General features: G+C 47.4%; 4 protein-coding genes across 5 annotated transcripts, besides 1 other annotated feature; all 4 read left to right on the top strand.

Annotated features, from left to right (window-relative positions):
- Positions 1-1447: 1447 nt before the first annotated feature.
- TSTA_113830 (Beige/BEACH domain protein) lies at positions 1448-9264 on the top strand (the record flags this gene model as incomplete). The annotated part of the gene is made up of 7 exons (XM_002481513.1): positions 1448-3959; positions 4020-4384; positions 4439-8141; positions 8200-8354; positions 8417-8722; positions 8785-8997; positions 9055-9264. The coding sequence occupies 7 exons, from the start codon at positions 1448-1450 to the stop codon at positions 9262-9264; spliced, it is 7464 nt and encodes a 2487-aa protein (XP_002481558.1).
- An 836-nt stretch (positions 9265-10100) lies between these two features.
- On the top strand, positions 10101-11736 carry TSTA_113840 (transaldolase). Of its 2 annotated transcripts, none has more exons than XM_002481514.1 (6): positions 10101-10253; positions 10322-10352; positions 10423-10541; positions 10598-10762; positions 10823-11206; positions 11262-11736. In XM_002481514.1, the coding sequence occupies exons 1-6, from the start codon at positions 10215-10217 to the stop codon at positions 11496-11498; spliced, it is 975 nt and encodes a 324-aa protein (XP_002481559.1). In that variant the 5' UTR covers positions 10101-10214; the 3' UTR covers positions 11499-11736. The 2 variants fall into 2 exon arrangements, with proteins under 2 accessions (XP_002481559.1, XP_002481560.1); XM_002481515.1 differs by having other exon boundaries at positions 11277-11736.
- Positions 11697-11724: a sequence feature (AT_rich).
- A 448-nt stretch (positions 11737-12184) lies between the features above and the next one.
- TSTA_113850 (Cu,Zn superoxide dismutase SOD1) lies at positions 12185-13252 on the top strand. The gene is made up of 5 exons (XM_002481516.1): positions 12185-12311; positions 12536-12715; positions 12772-12923; positions 12979-13075; positions 13128-13252. The coding sequence occupies exons 1-5, from the start codon at positions 12299-12301 to the stop codon at positions 13148-13150; spliced, it is 465 nt and encodes a 154-aa protein (XP_002481561.1). The 5' UTR covers positions 12185-12298; the 3' UTR covers positions 13151-13252.
- Positions 13253-13724: 472 nt separating this feature from the next.
- TSTA_113860 (transcription factor (Snd1/p100), putative) lies at positions 13725-16760 on the top strand (the record flags this gene model as incomplete). The annotated part of the gene is made up of 2 exons (XM_002481517.1): positions 13725-13862; positions 14079-16760. The coding sequence occupies 2 exons, from the start codon at positions 13725-13727 to the stop codon at positions 16587-16589; spliced, it is 2649 nt and encodes an 882-aa protein (XP_002481562.1). The 3' UTR covers positions 16590-16760.
- Between the last annotated feature and the right edge of the window lie 189 nt (positions 16761-16949).

Consider the following 16949-nt stretch of genomic DNA (forward strand, 5'->3'; position numbering starts at 1 on the left):
AATCCCCACCAATGGCAGCGGCTGATTGCGTTGAGCTGGTCATGTGACGCGATAACTGTCCATGGTTTGCTCTGAATATTGCTGAGAAGTGCCTTGATAGATGTGCTCAATTTAACATCATATCTACAGTCATTACTCTGTGCTTTGAGCCTGCTTATGAAACTATTAAGGGCAAGGATGCTGGAGGATCTGGGAGCTGATTACCCGAATCGGAAGAGCGCCATGTTGCTACTGCCAGCCTACTGAGGATTCATACGATCTACCCATCCATAAAACCATGTACTAACTATCAAGGAATATAATAGCATGGCCCTGTGCTGCCCGGGATGTATCATTCCTGAAACTATCTTCCACATGATGATCTGTGTTATGATAGCGATAAACAAAGTTCATCTGACTCTGTCTCTTGATGCATAGATAAGTTCTTATCGTCCGACATGTCCCTTGGTGGATCCATGCCAGCAGTTGGATGGGGTAATACTATTAGACTAATAGTGTATTCATCTACTCCGTATGTAACTGCTAGATTGCTGCTTCCGATTATGTGTGCACTAAGCCCCATTCTCAACACAAATACACGTAGCCATCTAAATGGTCGAATATGAGCATGGTGTCGTTTACGGGTGTCAAGTGAGGCGTACGCGGCATGCTAGGGTGGAGATCCCCATCGACCGAGTCAACACCGCCTTTGTGTCTATTAATCAGTACTGTATTCATCATCGTCGTTTCCCGTCACAGACGTGTAGCACATACGTGCCTTCATTTGACATATACACTCCCCAATCCTGAGATACAGTTGCATCTATCCGTTTCGCAGTGCTCGTGTGCCTCCCATCTGCTGACCAGCGGTGGAGCATTCACTGGGCGATCATCAAGATGCGGACAGGCAGAATCTGACCAATCAAGAGCTTCGACTGTCGAGATCTTATCGTCTTATCGCTTCTTTGTTCTGGCCAATCAGATGGCTTGTGGTTTAGAATCACGTGATTCTTCGGAGCCGCCCTGTGGAGCTGCCAGCTGCGTCAGAGGGCTTGAGTTTCCGGTGATGACTGGCTAGATTCGCACACAGATTCGATACTGGTGATGCGACTTCAGAATAGACATGGACTCGACATAGGCACTTTAGCCTAGCTAGTGTCATACGATATTTCTCCGAATTGATGCTCACGCACCACAGATCCATATTTTTCACATCTCATACACAACAGGAGAGCTTGACCTGCTTCCAAAACCGCCGGCGGCTCCAAGACCCACCTGCCTCGCGACTGCCCGTATCCTCCTCCACTTGATCAACAATTAGTGCCAAAGATTCTTAGAACAACCACACTCCCTCATGATTCCGAACGCTTCTGTGGAACCCGGACAAGTCAAGTGCCTCTGGCCTAGTTCCTGAATGGTGTGAACAGCAGAAAAGAAGAAGGGGGATTGGGCAGGTTTGCGCGGCACAATGGACGGCTCACCGAACCCGGCTGAACAGCGCTCCTCATCCTCGTCACTGTCCGCCTCGCTCGAGCAAGTAGTCGCCGATCTGACACCCATCCTCCGATCCATACAAGAGATAATTGACTGTCGCCCATTCAATATCGAGAGTATTGCGAAGTCGACCGAAAGTACCTTGACACTCCGTCACTCGCTGATTGATACCGCCAAGCCCCGCGAACTAAAAGACGCTTTTCGAAACCTGGGAGGATTCCAGACATTGCTAAGCTTGGTCCGCCAATTGGCAGAGTTATACAACCCGAAGGAACTGTCGAGTGAAGATAGAAAGGCTCTTTTGACGCTTTTGACAGACGTATTAGTCGTGCTCTCTGAGTGTTTACACGACCATACAGGGAATAGACGCTATTATGCCAAGAAGATCGTGTGTGACACGGCGTGGTCTGTCGATGAGTCGCTAAAATTGTTGGTCGGTGACGCTGATGGAGAGCAATTGCCTGACATCGATGTTGACCAACTGTATGGCGGATTGCTTGCCGCGGCTCTGTGCCAGGAGACTGCCGCTACGATTTTCGCTACTTTGAGGACCCAATATAAGTCAGAGCTTACACCAACTGCTTCAAGCGTTCTCCTGGATCTTGAAAAACTACTTGTCTCTACGGAGACGGTTGAGTTGCACGAATTTATAGGCCCAATCTTACGCACGTGGCTCCTTCAAACATCTCATTCCACCCAGTACCCAGTCCAGAGACTGGCCATTCCAGCGTGTCTCTGCAAATTAGCCTCTAAATCGAAACGAAACGTTGTTGCTATTCATTCAACTGGCATTTTGTCGTCTATCATACTCTCCATTTTTGACGATAGGCTGTCCGATGATGAAAAAGAATTGTATAAAGAACTAGGCCATATCCTCTGTACGGAAGGCATCCCGAACCTCGATGATGTTATATATCTCTATAGGCAAGCATGTGGCTCTCTGGAAGCTTCCAGCTTCCTTCTCCGCGCCATGCGATCCTCCAAGGGCCCACCTTGCATCCAGTTTGACATGACCCTCCATGGGTATTCATCCATTGAGCTATCAACTCTGGGTCGACCATTTCCACCGGTATCTTCATTCGGATACACATTATCAATATGGGCCCGGTTCGACCATTTCGATCCGCAATCACATACGACAATATTCGGCGCCTTCGATTCTAGACAGTCTTGTTTCGTGCTTGCATACTTAGAAAAAGATACACACCACTTTATACTGCAAACCTCCATCAATGGACCGCGACCTAGTGTCCGCTTCAAGTCAATGGTTTTCAAACAAGGGCAGTGGTACCACATATGTCTTATTCACCGGAGGGCACGGCCAACAGCTCCTTCGCGTGCTTCGCTGTTTGTTGACGGTGAGTTTGTTGAGCAACTGAAGATCGACTATCCAAGTGTTCCCGTCTCACGACCTACGACCAAATATCCCCGAGTCCAGGCGTTCCTGGGTACCCCTCAAGATCTTGCTGTCAAGATAGGCAAGGGAGTTTGCACGACGAAGTGGTCTGTTGCTAATGCAACTCTGTCCGAAGAGACATTTAGTGATGACTTGGTATCGGTCTTCTATCATCTCGGACCAAGATATCATGGTAACTACCAAGATTGTTTAGGGTCATTCCAGACCTACAAGGCGTCCGCAGCGCTCAATCTGCGAAATGAAAGCCTGCATCCCGGCAAAGAGGAGAATTCTGATATTGTAACCGCGATTCGCCAAAAGGCTAGTACTCTTGTGCACGAGTCTTCCTTTCTCCTCAATATTTCACCCACTACAGTCTTAGACGACGATGATAGTAACAACGTCAACGAATCACAGCTCGTCAAATCATTGTCAAGACAAGCTGCGAAAAACTTGTACCAGGCGATCAATACAGGAGGTAACGCTATCGCCATCAACGGAGCCATTCCGGCAATAAACGATGCCCTCACTAACCCGAGCGGAATGGCAATACTTGCTGGCGATCCTGTTGTCTCCGTACCCCAATCTCTCGATGATGCTAGTTGGAGAATTGGTGGCTGTGCAATAGTGAATTTGAATATGCTTCATGCTGCTACATGTCCGGAAAGTACAATTCTTGCAGTTGAGATATTATTTGAAGCTATTCAGGGAAATTGGAGAAACAGCGAAGCAATGGAGAGGGATAGTGGCTATGGTATACTCGCATTATTACTTCGGGAGAAATTAGGATTCCCACAGACCGCGCAGCTCGGCGGGTCAAAAACATCAACAGTGTGCTCTGACAATCGAGAAAGGTCGTCATTGGCAATTGAGCTCCTTCGGCATATCCTATCCTTTGTTGGCTACAATTTTGAAGAGCCAGGCAAATCTATCATTACGAACCCTCTGGCGTACCGTGTTTTATTAGTGGACCTTGATATATGGCGTTATGGAGAGCCTTCTCTGCTCCAAATGTATTACTCTCAATTCAGCACTTTCGCCACGGAGAGCCAACATCGTCACTTCAATGCAAAACGCCTCTCTCGCATGCGTGAGTTCCCTTTCATTGCCTTTTAGAAAGAAATCATGCTCATGTCTAATCTCTTCTCAGGAGTCAACAAAAGATTCTTGGATGCCTTGAAAGGCGAGGATTTTACTGAAGAGACATTGAGTCTGTTTATACCAGCCTTCAGCTCTTTGTTCGAGAGTTGTGTGTCTGCAGAGTTGTTACGATCATTGTCTCTTTACATTACTTTCGCCCTACACGAGGAGAAGGTACCAAGCCTCCATAAAAAGAAGAGCATGCGCTTCAATTCTCGTGCTCGCCAACTATCTTCGGCGTCCAATTCAAGCCCGAAGAAAGCCATGCTAAAAAAAGAAATTGGCCTGGAACTTCTTCGTATGTATACCGACTATCTCTGCACACCAGGCGATTTCATCAACATAAGGAGATTTGCACGAGCAGTGACAAACAAGGCAAGTCCTCAGAAACTCGAACAATATAGGATTGACACTAACATGTTGGTGAAGTGGCTTCTCTATTTGATGTGTGAAGATACTTCAGAGGCTGTAACAATGGCGACTAAAATTCTCGCACGGCTCATAGTTGTTCACGGTGGAACCTATAGCAAGAAGCTTGCTGACAAAACGGGCGGGTACATTATCATGAGAAATCGACTCAAAAGGTGGTGGAATATATTTTCTTTATGGCCTATCTGCTTTTCCATCCTTTTCGGGTTGGATGTGGCAGAGGTAGACATTGATGCCATGACTGACCTCTCATCGCTACTGGACGTGCTTGTTTACAAGAAGCGCCTTGACATTGCTTTCCCCGAAGTGCTTCCAGTCATTACTGAGATGTTGAGAAACGGTCTGGAAGATTCGATGTTTGACAACGCTCCAGCAAAAGACAGGGCAGTGGTGTCAAATGTTATCACTTTCCTTTCCAATATGCATGCGAAGTCTCCTGCATTCAAAGAATTCGCCGCAACTTCAATATACACTCAAAAACTCCTCTTTGTTCTGTTTCCTATGACAGGTTCGAGAATAGTCAATGCCGAGGTTGAGCTTCATTACAGGGAAGCTGTTCCCACTACTGAACGTAATGCTGCAAAGATGCACCGGACTGTGACCCCTCTGCCAGTGCTACGTACAGCAAGGGTCGCCCCTTCGGATTCTACATCAGACGCTCGCGGAGCTCTGCGACGTTCTTCCTCTTTTGTTCTTATATCCTCAGACAAACCACAGAATACAGCTTCGTCAGCACATCTAAACCGAGCCCCCATTACAAATATTGATAAAGGCATCTCTCATGAAGACGATGAACTAGTCCTAAGGACGCGATCAATCGTTCTCAAGATTTTCGCCTCACAAGTCACGGATCGCAAAGATTTTGCTGGTCTTGGACTATTCCTGAAAACACCGCCGAGCAATCTAGAACATCAGGCATATTTGCTATCTTGGCTTCTCCGGGGAACCATTGAAGAATTGCAGTCCGTATTTTCGGCCAACGAGAAATTACTACAAGAACCGCGCGTTTTGACGAATTTTTCCCGGTTTTTGACACATGTAGGAGAATCCTTATTCGAGGGCTGGTTTCTGGATGGCAGCCACCAGACACTTGATCTCGCCGGCTTCGTGCTCGAATACCTTTCTCGTCCTGAAATAGCGTCATTGAAGATTATTCGGCTATGCAACCAAGCTATCACTATCATTCGATCTGTACTTTTTAGAGTTATCCTTTTCGAACTGTCGGAACAAGATGATAATGATTCATTGACCTTCCTAAACCGTCTTGGCTATTGGCAAACTATTATCCTTGCAGCCGGAGAATCCGAAGTCGAATATTTGAAATTGTTCTTTTATCAGCTTTACATTAAGTCGATATCCGAGAAGCGCGAGGTTCGCCTGGCTGCTGCCACCCTGTGGCGGATAATTCTTGTCCAAAAGCCGTCTGAAATGACTTCCATACTGAGCCATGCTCCGCTGTCTCTACAACGTCGACTCACTGGTGGGTTTGAGGAATTAGCTGGAATGGATGACGCAGCTTTCCTGAACTGGATCGATGATCAGCGCGAGGATCTGGACTCATTCTTCTTCGGTAGTCTCTGCAAATTCTGGGATACTTTCGTTCAAGAAGAAAATAGCAAGACCCAAGAATCGAGCCGCTCTCGCTTAAACAAGCGGAAAGACAAACTGAAACAATGGGTTCAAGAAGAGAACTTTGCTGAGGACATTACTCGTAAACACAATACTACGTTTGACCACTGGACTTCTAACATCTTCGCGTCTGAATTTTTGAAACACCAGAGGCTTCTGCAAGATCAGCATGATAATTACACTTTCATGTGGTCACTGTTTTCCCGTCTGTCTGAAGACTTGTATCGCTTCGGCGGTGTCTTGGAGAAAGACAGTGAGAAGCGGTGGCGTCTTGACCAAACCGAGGGACGTAGTCGAATGAGGCTTCGTGTGATTCCTGATGACTCGGATGAACGACAGAACTATCAGCCGAAGCGAAAGGCCTCTGAACCCCCCGTTATGAAAATAAATACTCAGTTACAACCCACGACAATATCGGAGCCCCTTGGTAATACTCCTACTACGTCCGTATTCGTTGAAGGCCCTGGCGAGACTGAAGGTGAAGGTGAGGGTGAAGGCGATGTTGAAGACAGATCTGCTCTTGAAGAAAGCTTTGAAATGGTCGATGACCCCAGAGTGGATATTGATGAATACGAGGACAAGAACAGGAAAGTCTTGCGAAGTCTTCAGCGAGGTGACCAAGTGCAGAGTGTCTGTAATATGTCTTGCATCATTGGACTGGAAGCATGTGAAGGTCTCTTGATTATTGGCAAACAGGCCATCTATATTCTTGATAATTACTTTCAACGTGCAGATGGAGAGGTCGTTAATGTCTGGCAAGCCCCTCTCGAGGAAAGAGATCCGTTTGTGCGCATGATCTCTGGTCGCGAATCCAACGAACGAAAGTCTCGCGAACACGAAGTGAGGAGCTGGAAATGGCAAGACCTTATCAGCGTTTCCAAGCGACGCTTTCTATTTCGAGATGTCGCCCTCGAAATGTTCTTCACGGACGGGCGAAGCTACCTTCTAACCTTGATTTCTTCGAGAGCTAGAGACGAACTATACAATCAACTTTGTGCACATGCCCCGCAATTCGGTGGGAATATGAACGTGACTCGGCCTGAGGATATCTGGAGATTCGAGATGTTGAGGGTACAAGATGATGCGCCACAATCTTTGGGATCGAAATTTGCCAGCGTCTTTGGGCAGTCTTCTACGAATCCAGCTACTCGCAAATGGCTGAAGGGAGAGATGTCTAACTTTCACTACTTGATGCTTATAAATACTCTGGCCGGCCGAACATTCAACGATCTGACTCAGTACCCTGTCTTTCCATGGGTTATAGCTGATTATACAAGTGATGAGTTGGACCTGGACAATATCAAGAGTTTCCGTGATTTGTCGAAACCAATGGGTTGCCAGACCCCTACCAGAGAAGTGGAATTCCGCGAGCGGTACAAGTCTTTTGCTGAGATGGGCGACGAGAACGCCCCTGCCTTCCACTACGGGACTCATTATTCCTCTGCAATGATAGTCAGCTCGTATCTAATTCGACTACAGCCATTCGTCAAATCATATCTCCTTTTGCAAGGCGGCACTTTTGATCATGCAGATCGGCTGTTTTACTCAATTGGCAAAGCCTGGGAATCTGCTTCGCGAGGAAATCTGTCAGATGTCCGTGAACTCACTCCGGAGTTCTTTTATCTGCCTGAATTCTTGGTGAACTCCAATAAATACGACTTTGGACTTCGACAAAACGTGACCAAAGCGATTGACTCTGTCGAATTGCCTCCGTGGGCCAAGGGTGATCCTAAGATCTTTATTGCTAAGCATCGAGAAGCACTAGAAAGCCCTTACGTGACGGAGCACCTTCATGAATGGATCGACCTTGTCTTCGGGTTCAAACAGAAGGGAGAAGCGGCTGTCGAGGCTGCTAATGTCTTTCATCACCTTTCATATCAAGGTGCAAAAGATCTAGACAACATTGAAGATCCGGTTGAACGACTTGCCACTATTGGTATTATTCATAATTTCGGGCAGACACCGCATCAGGTTTTTCAACGGCCTCACCCTCGTCGGGATGATGTGAGTCGAAGAGAGGGCCGCCTTGACACGCTGGCCGAGTCATTGACGAGAGTTCCTCTCTCTCTACTAGGTAAGCAGATGTTTCTCGAGAAATTGAAGGAGATGTATGCTAAATACTTTCTTCGCAGATATCCATGAACGAGTGTCCTCTTTGTCGATGAAGAGCGAGCGCCTATTGTGTAGTCCCGCGTTTCGACTTAATGTCCCTCCAAATTTTGACAAGTACCTGGAATGGGGCTTTTCAGATGGCAGTGTCAGGTTTTATGCGGCTGATAGCAAAAAGGTGCGTCCCTAAGGATTGTCTCACACATGAAACCGAACAAGACTTAACGAAATCCGTGATAGATCCTGGGTCACTTTGAGCATTTACACGTGGGACAGCTATCGTGCGTTCTTTTTGCGGACTCACAAACCTTGATTACAGCAGGCTGCGACTGTACTGTCTCTATATGGTTATTCAGTACCAGCAGCAAAGCGATGGAGCTACAGCCTCTAGCTTGTCTTTACGGACATCGGACTTCTGTGTCGGTATTAGCTACATCCCGGTCCTTCAGCACTCTTCTATCGGCATCCTCGGACGGCCAGATCATGTTATGGGATCTAAACCGGCGACGTTTTGTGCGGGAACTCCCCGCTGAAGGGCCAGTAGAGGTAAGCAATCGAGCGTACGGGGTTATTTTTAACCACTGAGCAGTTTTACTAACATTCACTAGTGTGCTCGAATTAACGATAGGACCGGAACCATCATGGTCTGTCGAGGGGGACGCATTACTCTGTATTCGCTGAATGGTGCTCTTCTTGTGGATCAGGTGATTTGTGAGGCCGAAGACGAGTACATCATATCATGTGCTTTCTATGAAGGGGAAAGCAATGAGTGGCTGGAGAGAGAACTCCTCTTTACTGGCCATAAAAGAGGCGTGGTCAATGTGCGTGAGATGTTTCAAGTTATATTCCAACGAGATATCACTAATGCTTAAATACAGGTTTGGAGCAAAGTTATAAGGAACGGGCGATTCGATCTCGAACTGATACGCCAGCTCCATCATGTGGATCAGCATAAAGATACGGGCGTCAACGTCTCTGCTGGCATTAGCTGCATTCTTCCACTTCCACATAGTGTGTATACCGGGGACGAAGCTGGCCGTGTCGTAAGTACTCTATTGGAGTTGAACTCTTCAGTTACTGATCTATGATATAGTACGAATGGGACTGCATTCAGCGACGCTTGTGAGAAAGGGGCATACGTTCATGGGAGAGGTAGTGAAGTCAAAAGTTAGACTCTGGTATTAAGCAATTCCGTTTACAGCATGCATTCATTATTACTAGGTATATATAGACACGACATTTAAAAGGGCGGCCAATTTGGTTTTAAACAGTTTCTCTCTCTGATGACTAACGGTGATGCATCCTTCTCAATGGCATGATAATGTGAGAGATGTGTATATATGCATGGAGACTGAATTTATCCGTGATATCCAGATAGCCGGGATATACGGGTCTCGCAATTCCAACCTCCGATAATTACCTAAGCTTCTAGATGCTTATGACACGCTGACTAACTGCGTTTTATTGCCGGTGACACCCCCAATTCTTTGGAAATATCCATGGCGTACTCACGAGTCCAGGTGATCACGAACTGTTCCATAATTTGACTCGAATTGACCCTGGTCGGAGCACTGCGCACCGCACCCGGGGTTTATTATGTGTCTGGTTAATAAGGGTGAGTAATGGATTTATATCCTTTCTGTTACATAGACTATTCTTCCGCGGAGACCCGTAGGGAGTGGTGAGAGGGACATAGGCTCCTAACTGGCATGATAACAAGAACCGCGTGTTACATTTAAAAACAGTAGAGTTACTAAGTAATGTGAGTACTTAGTAACTAACAGGGAATATTTAGGGAGAAAAGCATCGAAATGCGTTGCCAGCTGTAAGAGCAATACAGCGTCATAGCCCCACGTCCTTGCCGCCAGTGTTATTTGTCGTTCGGTCAACACCCCGCTATAAACCAACCATTTCTTCTGTCCTTGCTGCTCCTTCTTCTTTATATCCTTCTTCCTATCCTCCAAATCGCGAAAACCGCTTTTTCTTGTAGATATATTTTACTGCAACATTCACAATTCCTTCTCCAAACCCTAACACAATGTCTTCGTCTTTGGATCAATTGAAAGCCACCGGCACCGTATGTTTGCCCCGCCACATCCAGCCCGCCTGATCGAACAACGGAGAGTTAACTTTGTGTTCATTTAGGTTGTCGTTTGCGACTCGGGAGACTTTGCCAGTATGTTATTGCCTTCTTGCTGAGATTGGAGATAATGGACGAGATGGATAGATAGCTGACGTCTTTGCAGCCATTGGCAAGTACAAGCCTCAGGATGCCACCACCAACCCCTCCCTGATCCTCGCGGCTTCCAAGAAGCCCGAATACGCCAAGTTGATTGATACAGCTGTCGAGTACGGCAAGCAACACGTACGATTTCTTTTCATTTGAAGTCTAATCGGATCGATCACTCATACATTCTACAGGGCAAGACTGTCGATGAGAAGGTCGATGCTACCCTTGACCGTCTCCTCGTTGAGTTCGGCAAGGAGATCCTCGCCATCATTCCCGGAAAGGTCTCTACCGAAGTCGATGCTCGGTACTCCTTCGACACCAAGGCCTCCGTTGACAAGGCTCTCCATATCATCGAGGTGAGCTTCTTCCGCAGACATGTTCTTTGACGCTGTATGCTAACTTAGGTCAATGAATAGCTTTACAAATCCATTGGGATCTCCAAGGACCGCGTTCTCATCAAGATTGCTTCCACCTGGGAAGGTATCCAGGCTGCTCACATCCTGCAGTCCCAGCACGGAATCAACTGCAACTTGACCCTCATGTTCTCCCTTGTCCAGGCTATTGCTGCTGCTGAGGCTGGTGCTTTCCTCATCTCTCCCTTCGTCGGTCGTATTCTAGACTGGTACAAGAACGCCCACAAGCGCGATTTCACTGCTCAAGAGGACCCTGGTGTCAAGTCCGTCCAGAGCATCTACAACTACTACAAGAAGCACGGCTACAACACCATTGTCATGGGTGCTTCTTTCCGTAATATCGGTGAAATCACCGAGCTCGCTGGCTGTGACTACTTGACTATCTCCGTAAGTTTGCCCGGCTTTCATTTCTTGTACATTCCTCCGCTAACTGAACTTCCAGCCCAACCTTCTCGAGGAACTCTTGAACTCCACCGCCCCCGTCCCTAAGAAACTCGACCCCTCCGGCGCTGCTTCCCTCGACATCCCCAAGCGCGAGTACCTCAACAACGAAGCTCTCTTCCGATTCGACTTCAACGAAGAAGCCATGGCTGTCGAGAAGCTCCGTGAGGGTATCTCCAAGTTCGCCGCTGACGCCGTTACCTTGAAGGATCTCCTCAAAGCCAAGATTCAAGCTTAGAGGGAAGACTGATATGATGATAAGAAATACAAAATTTGATGATAACTGATGGGCTCTAGATTCCCTTTGTTCATTTTTTTTCTCTCTTCCCTTATGTGTGCACATCTCATTCTCTGCTTTTGATTTGGGTAGTCAGAATGATCAGAATGTGAATATTAATGTTGCATGAGATGATTTTCATTGCCTAGGTAGCCATCCTAAAAATACTTAATATTATATAAATATACTGAGGTAGTTGACGTGAGGTTCTTCAATCTAGTCGTGTGTGTGGATAACCCTAACCCTGCAATTACGCAATACTGGAGTCTGGGCTGGGCTGATGATTAATCCAAGCCAATACGGTATTGATACCACAAATACCGAACTATGCAGGTCAGGATGACGGCATTCAGCGCGGAATGAGGGGCAGTTATGACATCTCTCTGTATTTGCCGATACACGTTATCACCTTCAAGACGAGGAGCTTTTATCATGCTGGAGAAGGTGTGAGGGTAAAATTGGGTTGATTGATAGGAAGAATCCATTCGCATAGCTGTAGCATGCGTCGAATTAGTACTTCTAGAGTCTTCGATGCTAGTATTAAGCAGTAATTAAGCTGGTAACTTAAGTATCCTGTAATTACTAAGGAAGGTGGGGGTTGCTGTTTCCCCTCAGCGAATTCGGTCCGAACAACTCCTGCTCTTATTAGGACTTCTCCTCCTTGTAACACTCTTCAGACTCTGTTGTTTCTTGTCAAACTGCATCACTATTCAACGTCTTTCCTATCATCAGATATCCCAATCATTAAAAATCTAGCCAAAATGGTCAAGGCTGGTAAGTTACCTGCCCATCATTGGCCTCGGTTTTCCCCCACCGCCATCAAAACAGACGCTGGTCGTGCGCGGATTAGTTCTCCGCCATTGACCGGGCTGGTATGATGAGCACATTTGAGCACCTTGGAGGAATTCCGTCTCTCAGGTCACTTTTCTGTACCTGAGACTAGTCTAGTGGTCACGGGCTCGATCTTCATTATTCATTATAAACTAACCTACTCCCAGTCGCTGTCCTCCGTGGAGACTCCAACATCAAGGGTACCGTCACCTTTGAACAGGCGGACGAGAACTCCCCTACCACCATCTCATGGAACATCACCGGCCACGACGCCAACGCTGAGCGTGGCATGCACGTTCACCAGTTCGGTGACAACACCAACGGCTGCACATCTGCCGGACCTCACTGTACGTCGTATTCTCCTAGATCTCTCGGCCAGTATAGTACTGATGAAAATTGGTAGTCAACCCCTTCGGAAAGACCCATGGTGCTCCCTCCGATGAAGAACGCCATGTCGGTGACTTGGGTAACTTCAAGACCGATGCTCAGGGCAACGCTGTCGGCTCTGTCCAGGACAAGCTCGTCAAGTTGATTGGTGCTGAGAGTGTTCTCGGTGTATGTATCCAACCTTTTCCCGCAAGACGTGTCAAGATGACTAATTGTTCAATAGCGTACCATCGTCGTCCACGCCGGTACTGATGATCTCGGCCGTGGTGGTAACGAGGAGTCCAAGAAGACTGGTAACGCTGGTCCTCGCCCTGCTTGCGGTAAGCCATCGTTTTCCTCCCAGAGACAGGAAGTTCCACTGACTCGTAGTAGGTGTTATTGGTATCTCTGCTTAAATGTTTAGCCATATAGCCTGAAAATGAATGATAGGTAGTCATCAGTTGCAATATGACGATGAACCAAATGGATAGAGACAATGCAATGACTCTTTAGCATTGAATATGTTCACTGACTTCAAAATCCTTATTTTGTAAGCTGTAACATATACACCAGTGGTTAGACAGGCCGTTGATTGTTTGTGCAGTGTACCTAGTCGTAAAGTGTACACAAGCCACATAAGAAGTTGATCAAGTATATATGTAGTCTTAGATACTTTATTATGCACCATTCTTTCCCTTATAGACTTAGTTTTATAGTAGATCATGATATGTACACCTTAATACTTTAGAACTGTCCACTTTGACCGCCTTATATGCTGATGTGGTATGATCCAGACAATATTGTTTGACAGCTCCACCTGTGCTCAGTAAGTTCTCCGCATTTTCGAGACGCTAGCGACTGTTCCTCTATTTGTGTGCACACCTCTCCTTTCAGCCACCTCATCCTTTTCTTACTTGTACTCTTCAATTCACTCTCCTTTTTTTCCCCTTTTTTTTTCCCCTTTAATTCAGTTATTTGTTTTTATTCATCATGCCTTTCGAAGCTCGAGTCAAGCAGGTTCTTTCTGGAGATACCATTGTTTTGGGTCATGTCACCAACAAAGGACAAGAGCGTACATTAAGCTTGGCATATGTGTCTGCTCCGCGCCTGAGGAGAGAAGGAGATGAGGTATGATTTTGCCTTTGGAGACATCTGATTCTTTGAAATAGCTGCAATTTGACTGGTTGATTTTTATATTGTACTGTCTTGAATAAGCAAGCTTTTCCAATGTCGTGACATGTGGCCTTTTGTCTCTTCCCCGCTCTTTGATGACAAGATTAAGCTTATTATTAAACTATCACGATCGTGGAACGACAGTGCTAACCAGTCTCTTTTTGTCTACAGCCATTTGCTTTCCTCTCCCGTGAATTCCTTCGTGAGCTCCTTGTCGGCAAGGTGGTGCAATTCCAGGTCCTCTACGCTGTCCCCACTGGTCGTGAATATGGAACTGTCAAACTTCCTGGCACTGAGGCCTCTCTCCCAGAACTGGCTGTTCAGGAAGGATGGGCTCGTGTTCGAGAAGAAGCTGGCAAGCGCGGCGACGAATCCGAGGACTCGCTTACTCTGCTGAGCCACCTGAGAGCATTGGAGGGTCAAGCCAGAGATCATAATAAGGGTGTTTGGGGTAATGACCCAAGGGGATCTCTTGACACAGAATACGTGATCGAAGACGTAAAGTCGTTGGTAGAGCAATATAAGGGTCGCCAATTGGATGCTGTCGTGGAACGAGTGTTGAATGGTGACAGATTGCTGATGCGACTCTTCCTTGAGCCTACCCGCCATCTACACACCATTATCGCTGTCGCTGGTATTCGCGCACCTTCTGCTCCCCGCACAGCTGCAGACGGAACCCAACAGCAAGGTGAACCTCTCGGTTCTGAGGCACAACAATTCGTCGAAGCGAGACTTTTGCAGCGAAAGGTCAAAAGTCAATTGCTCGGAGCAACTCCTCAGGGACAACTTATCGGCACCGTGCTACACCCTAACGGCAACATCGCCAAATACCTACTGGAAGCTGGTCTAGCTCGCTGCTTCGATCATCACTCTACTCTACTGGGCGCGGAAATGGCCACTTTCCGTCAAGCCGAGAAAACGGCCAAGGATAAGAAGCTTGGACTGTTTACTGGTCACGTTGCTGCTAAGGGCCCTGCTGGCGCGGCTGATAGGGACTATATCGTGGGTCGCGTGCTGAATGCCGATACCATCTTTTTGAGGAACAAAGCCGGCGCAGAAAAGAAAATCAGTCTTAGCAGCATTAGACAGCCCAAGCCTTCTGACCCTGCCCAAGCGCCGTATGCCGCCGAAGCCAAGGAATATCTACGCAAAAAGGTCATTGGAAAACATGTCAAGGTCACCATTGACGGCAAAAAGCCAGCTACTGAGGGCTATGAAGAGCGTGAGGTTGCTACAGTTGTGCAGGGCAATACTAATCTCGCTCTATACCTGGTTGAGGCTGGTTATGCTTCGGTTATTCGCCACAGACATGACGATGAGGATCGCTCATCACAATACGACGCTCTCCTCGCTGCGGAAGAAGCAGCCAAGAGCGAACAGAAAGGAATGTGGTCGAACAAGCCCCCTAAGACTAAGCAATATCAGGATTACTCGGAGAACGTCCAGAAAGCGAAGATGGAAGTGTCTATCTTGCAGAGACAAAAGAGGGTCCCTGCTATTGTCGACTTTGTGAAGTCCGCTTCTCGATTTACTGTTCTTGTGCCACGTGAAAACGCCAAATTGACCTTTGTCCTCTCTGGAATCCGGGCGCCCAAGTCTGCACGCGGTCCTGATGACACAGCCGAGCCATTCGGAAACGAGGCCCACGAGTTTGCTAACAAAAGGGTCCTGCAACGTGATGTGGAGATTGACGTCGAGAATATTGACAAAGTTGGAGGTTTCATTGGTGTCTTGTATGTCAACAGGGAGAACTTTGCCAAGCTTCTGGTTGAGGAGGGTCTCGCTACTGTGCATGCTTACTCGGCTGAGCAATCGGGTCATGGTCCAGAGCTGTTCGCTGCGGAGAAGAAGGCGAAGGAGGCGAGAAAAGGCATTTGGCACGATTGGGATCCCAGCAAGGACGTTGAGGAAGAGGAAGAACTGGCCGGTAACGGTGCCGCTGAGGATAATGGAGAAACCGTCACTGAGCGACGCAAAGATTATCGTGATGTTATGGTGACTCACATCGACCCAACCACTGCAAAATTGAAGGTGCAACAGATTGGAAGTGGTACATCGGCTTTGACTGAACTCATGAACTCGTTCCGTTCGTTCCACTTGAGCAAGGCCAACGAGACGCCACTTCCTGGTCCTCCCAAGGCTGGTGACTTTGTTGCTGCGCAGTTCTCTGAAGATAACGAGTGGTATCGCGCCAAGATCCGCAGAAACGACCGAGAGAAGAAGACAGCAGAAGTGTTGTACGTTGACTACGGCAACTCCGAGGTCATTCCATGGACTCGATTGCGACCGCTTACACAGCAATTCTCGGTTCAGAAGCTGAAGCCCCAGGCTGCAGATGCCACATTGTCTCTGCTCCAGTTCCCAGTGTCGCCTGAGTATCTCGCCGATGCCGTGCAATTCATTGGCGAGCAGACCTTTGACCGTGAGCTCGTGGCTAATGTTGATTATGTATCTCCTGAGGGGACGCTTTTCGTTACTCTCTTGGATCCACGCTCGTCGGAGAATCTGGAGCAGAGCATTAATGCCGAAATCCTCCGCGAAGGTCTAGCTATGGTGCCTCGCAAGCTCAAGGCGTGGGAGCGAGCAGCTGCCGATACATTGGCTCACTACAAGAAGGTGGAAGAGGAAGCCAAGCAGAACCGCCGAGGCATGTGGGAGTATGGTGATTTGACGGAGGACTAAACATGGTTGGATCGAAGAGACATCCGGTGTTTTAAAAATGATAGTCTTCCTAGCTGTGTAAATATTGAAATGACGACACTTGGTCACTTTGCAGACAGCAAGCTGGTCCGCATTGCATATCGTAGCTAGTCATATTACCTGCAATCAGCTTAAATTAACAAATGAACTGCGCATGACCCTCATATAGACTGACAAAAAAGACGAGTCATCGCATCCAAAGATCTTCTCTGCTTAAGAATCCGAGATCCGAGCTGTCCGGGCTGTGGGTCTCTTGGCCCAACCAGCTGAAGAGAGATTGCCTCATTACGGAGTATGCTGCTTTTTTGCCCTTGAGCTATTCTTTTCAGCTTGCCCCTTTTC

The sequence above is a fragment of the Talaromyces stipitatus genome, genomic scaffold, assembly GCF_000003125.1.
Source record: "Talaromyces stipitatus ATCC 10500 scf_1105507295555 genomic scaffold, whole genome shotgun sequence".
Taxonomy (NCBI): domain Eukaryota; kingdom Fungi; phylum Ascomycota; class Eurotiomycetes; order Eurotiales; family Trichocomaceae; genus Talaromyces; species Talaromyces stipitatus.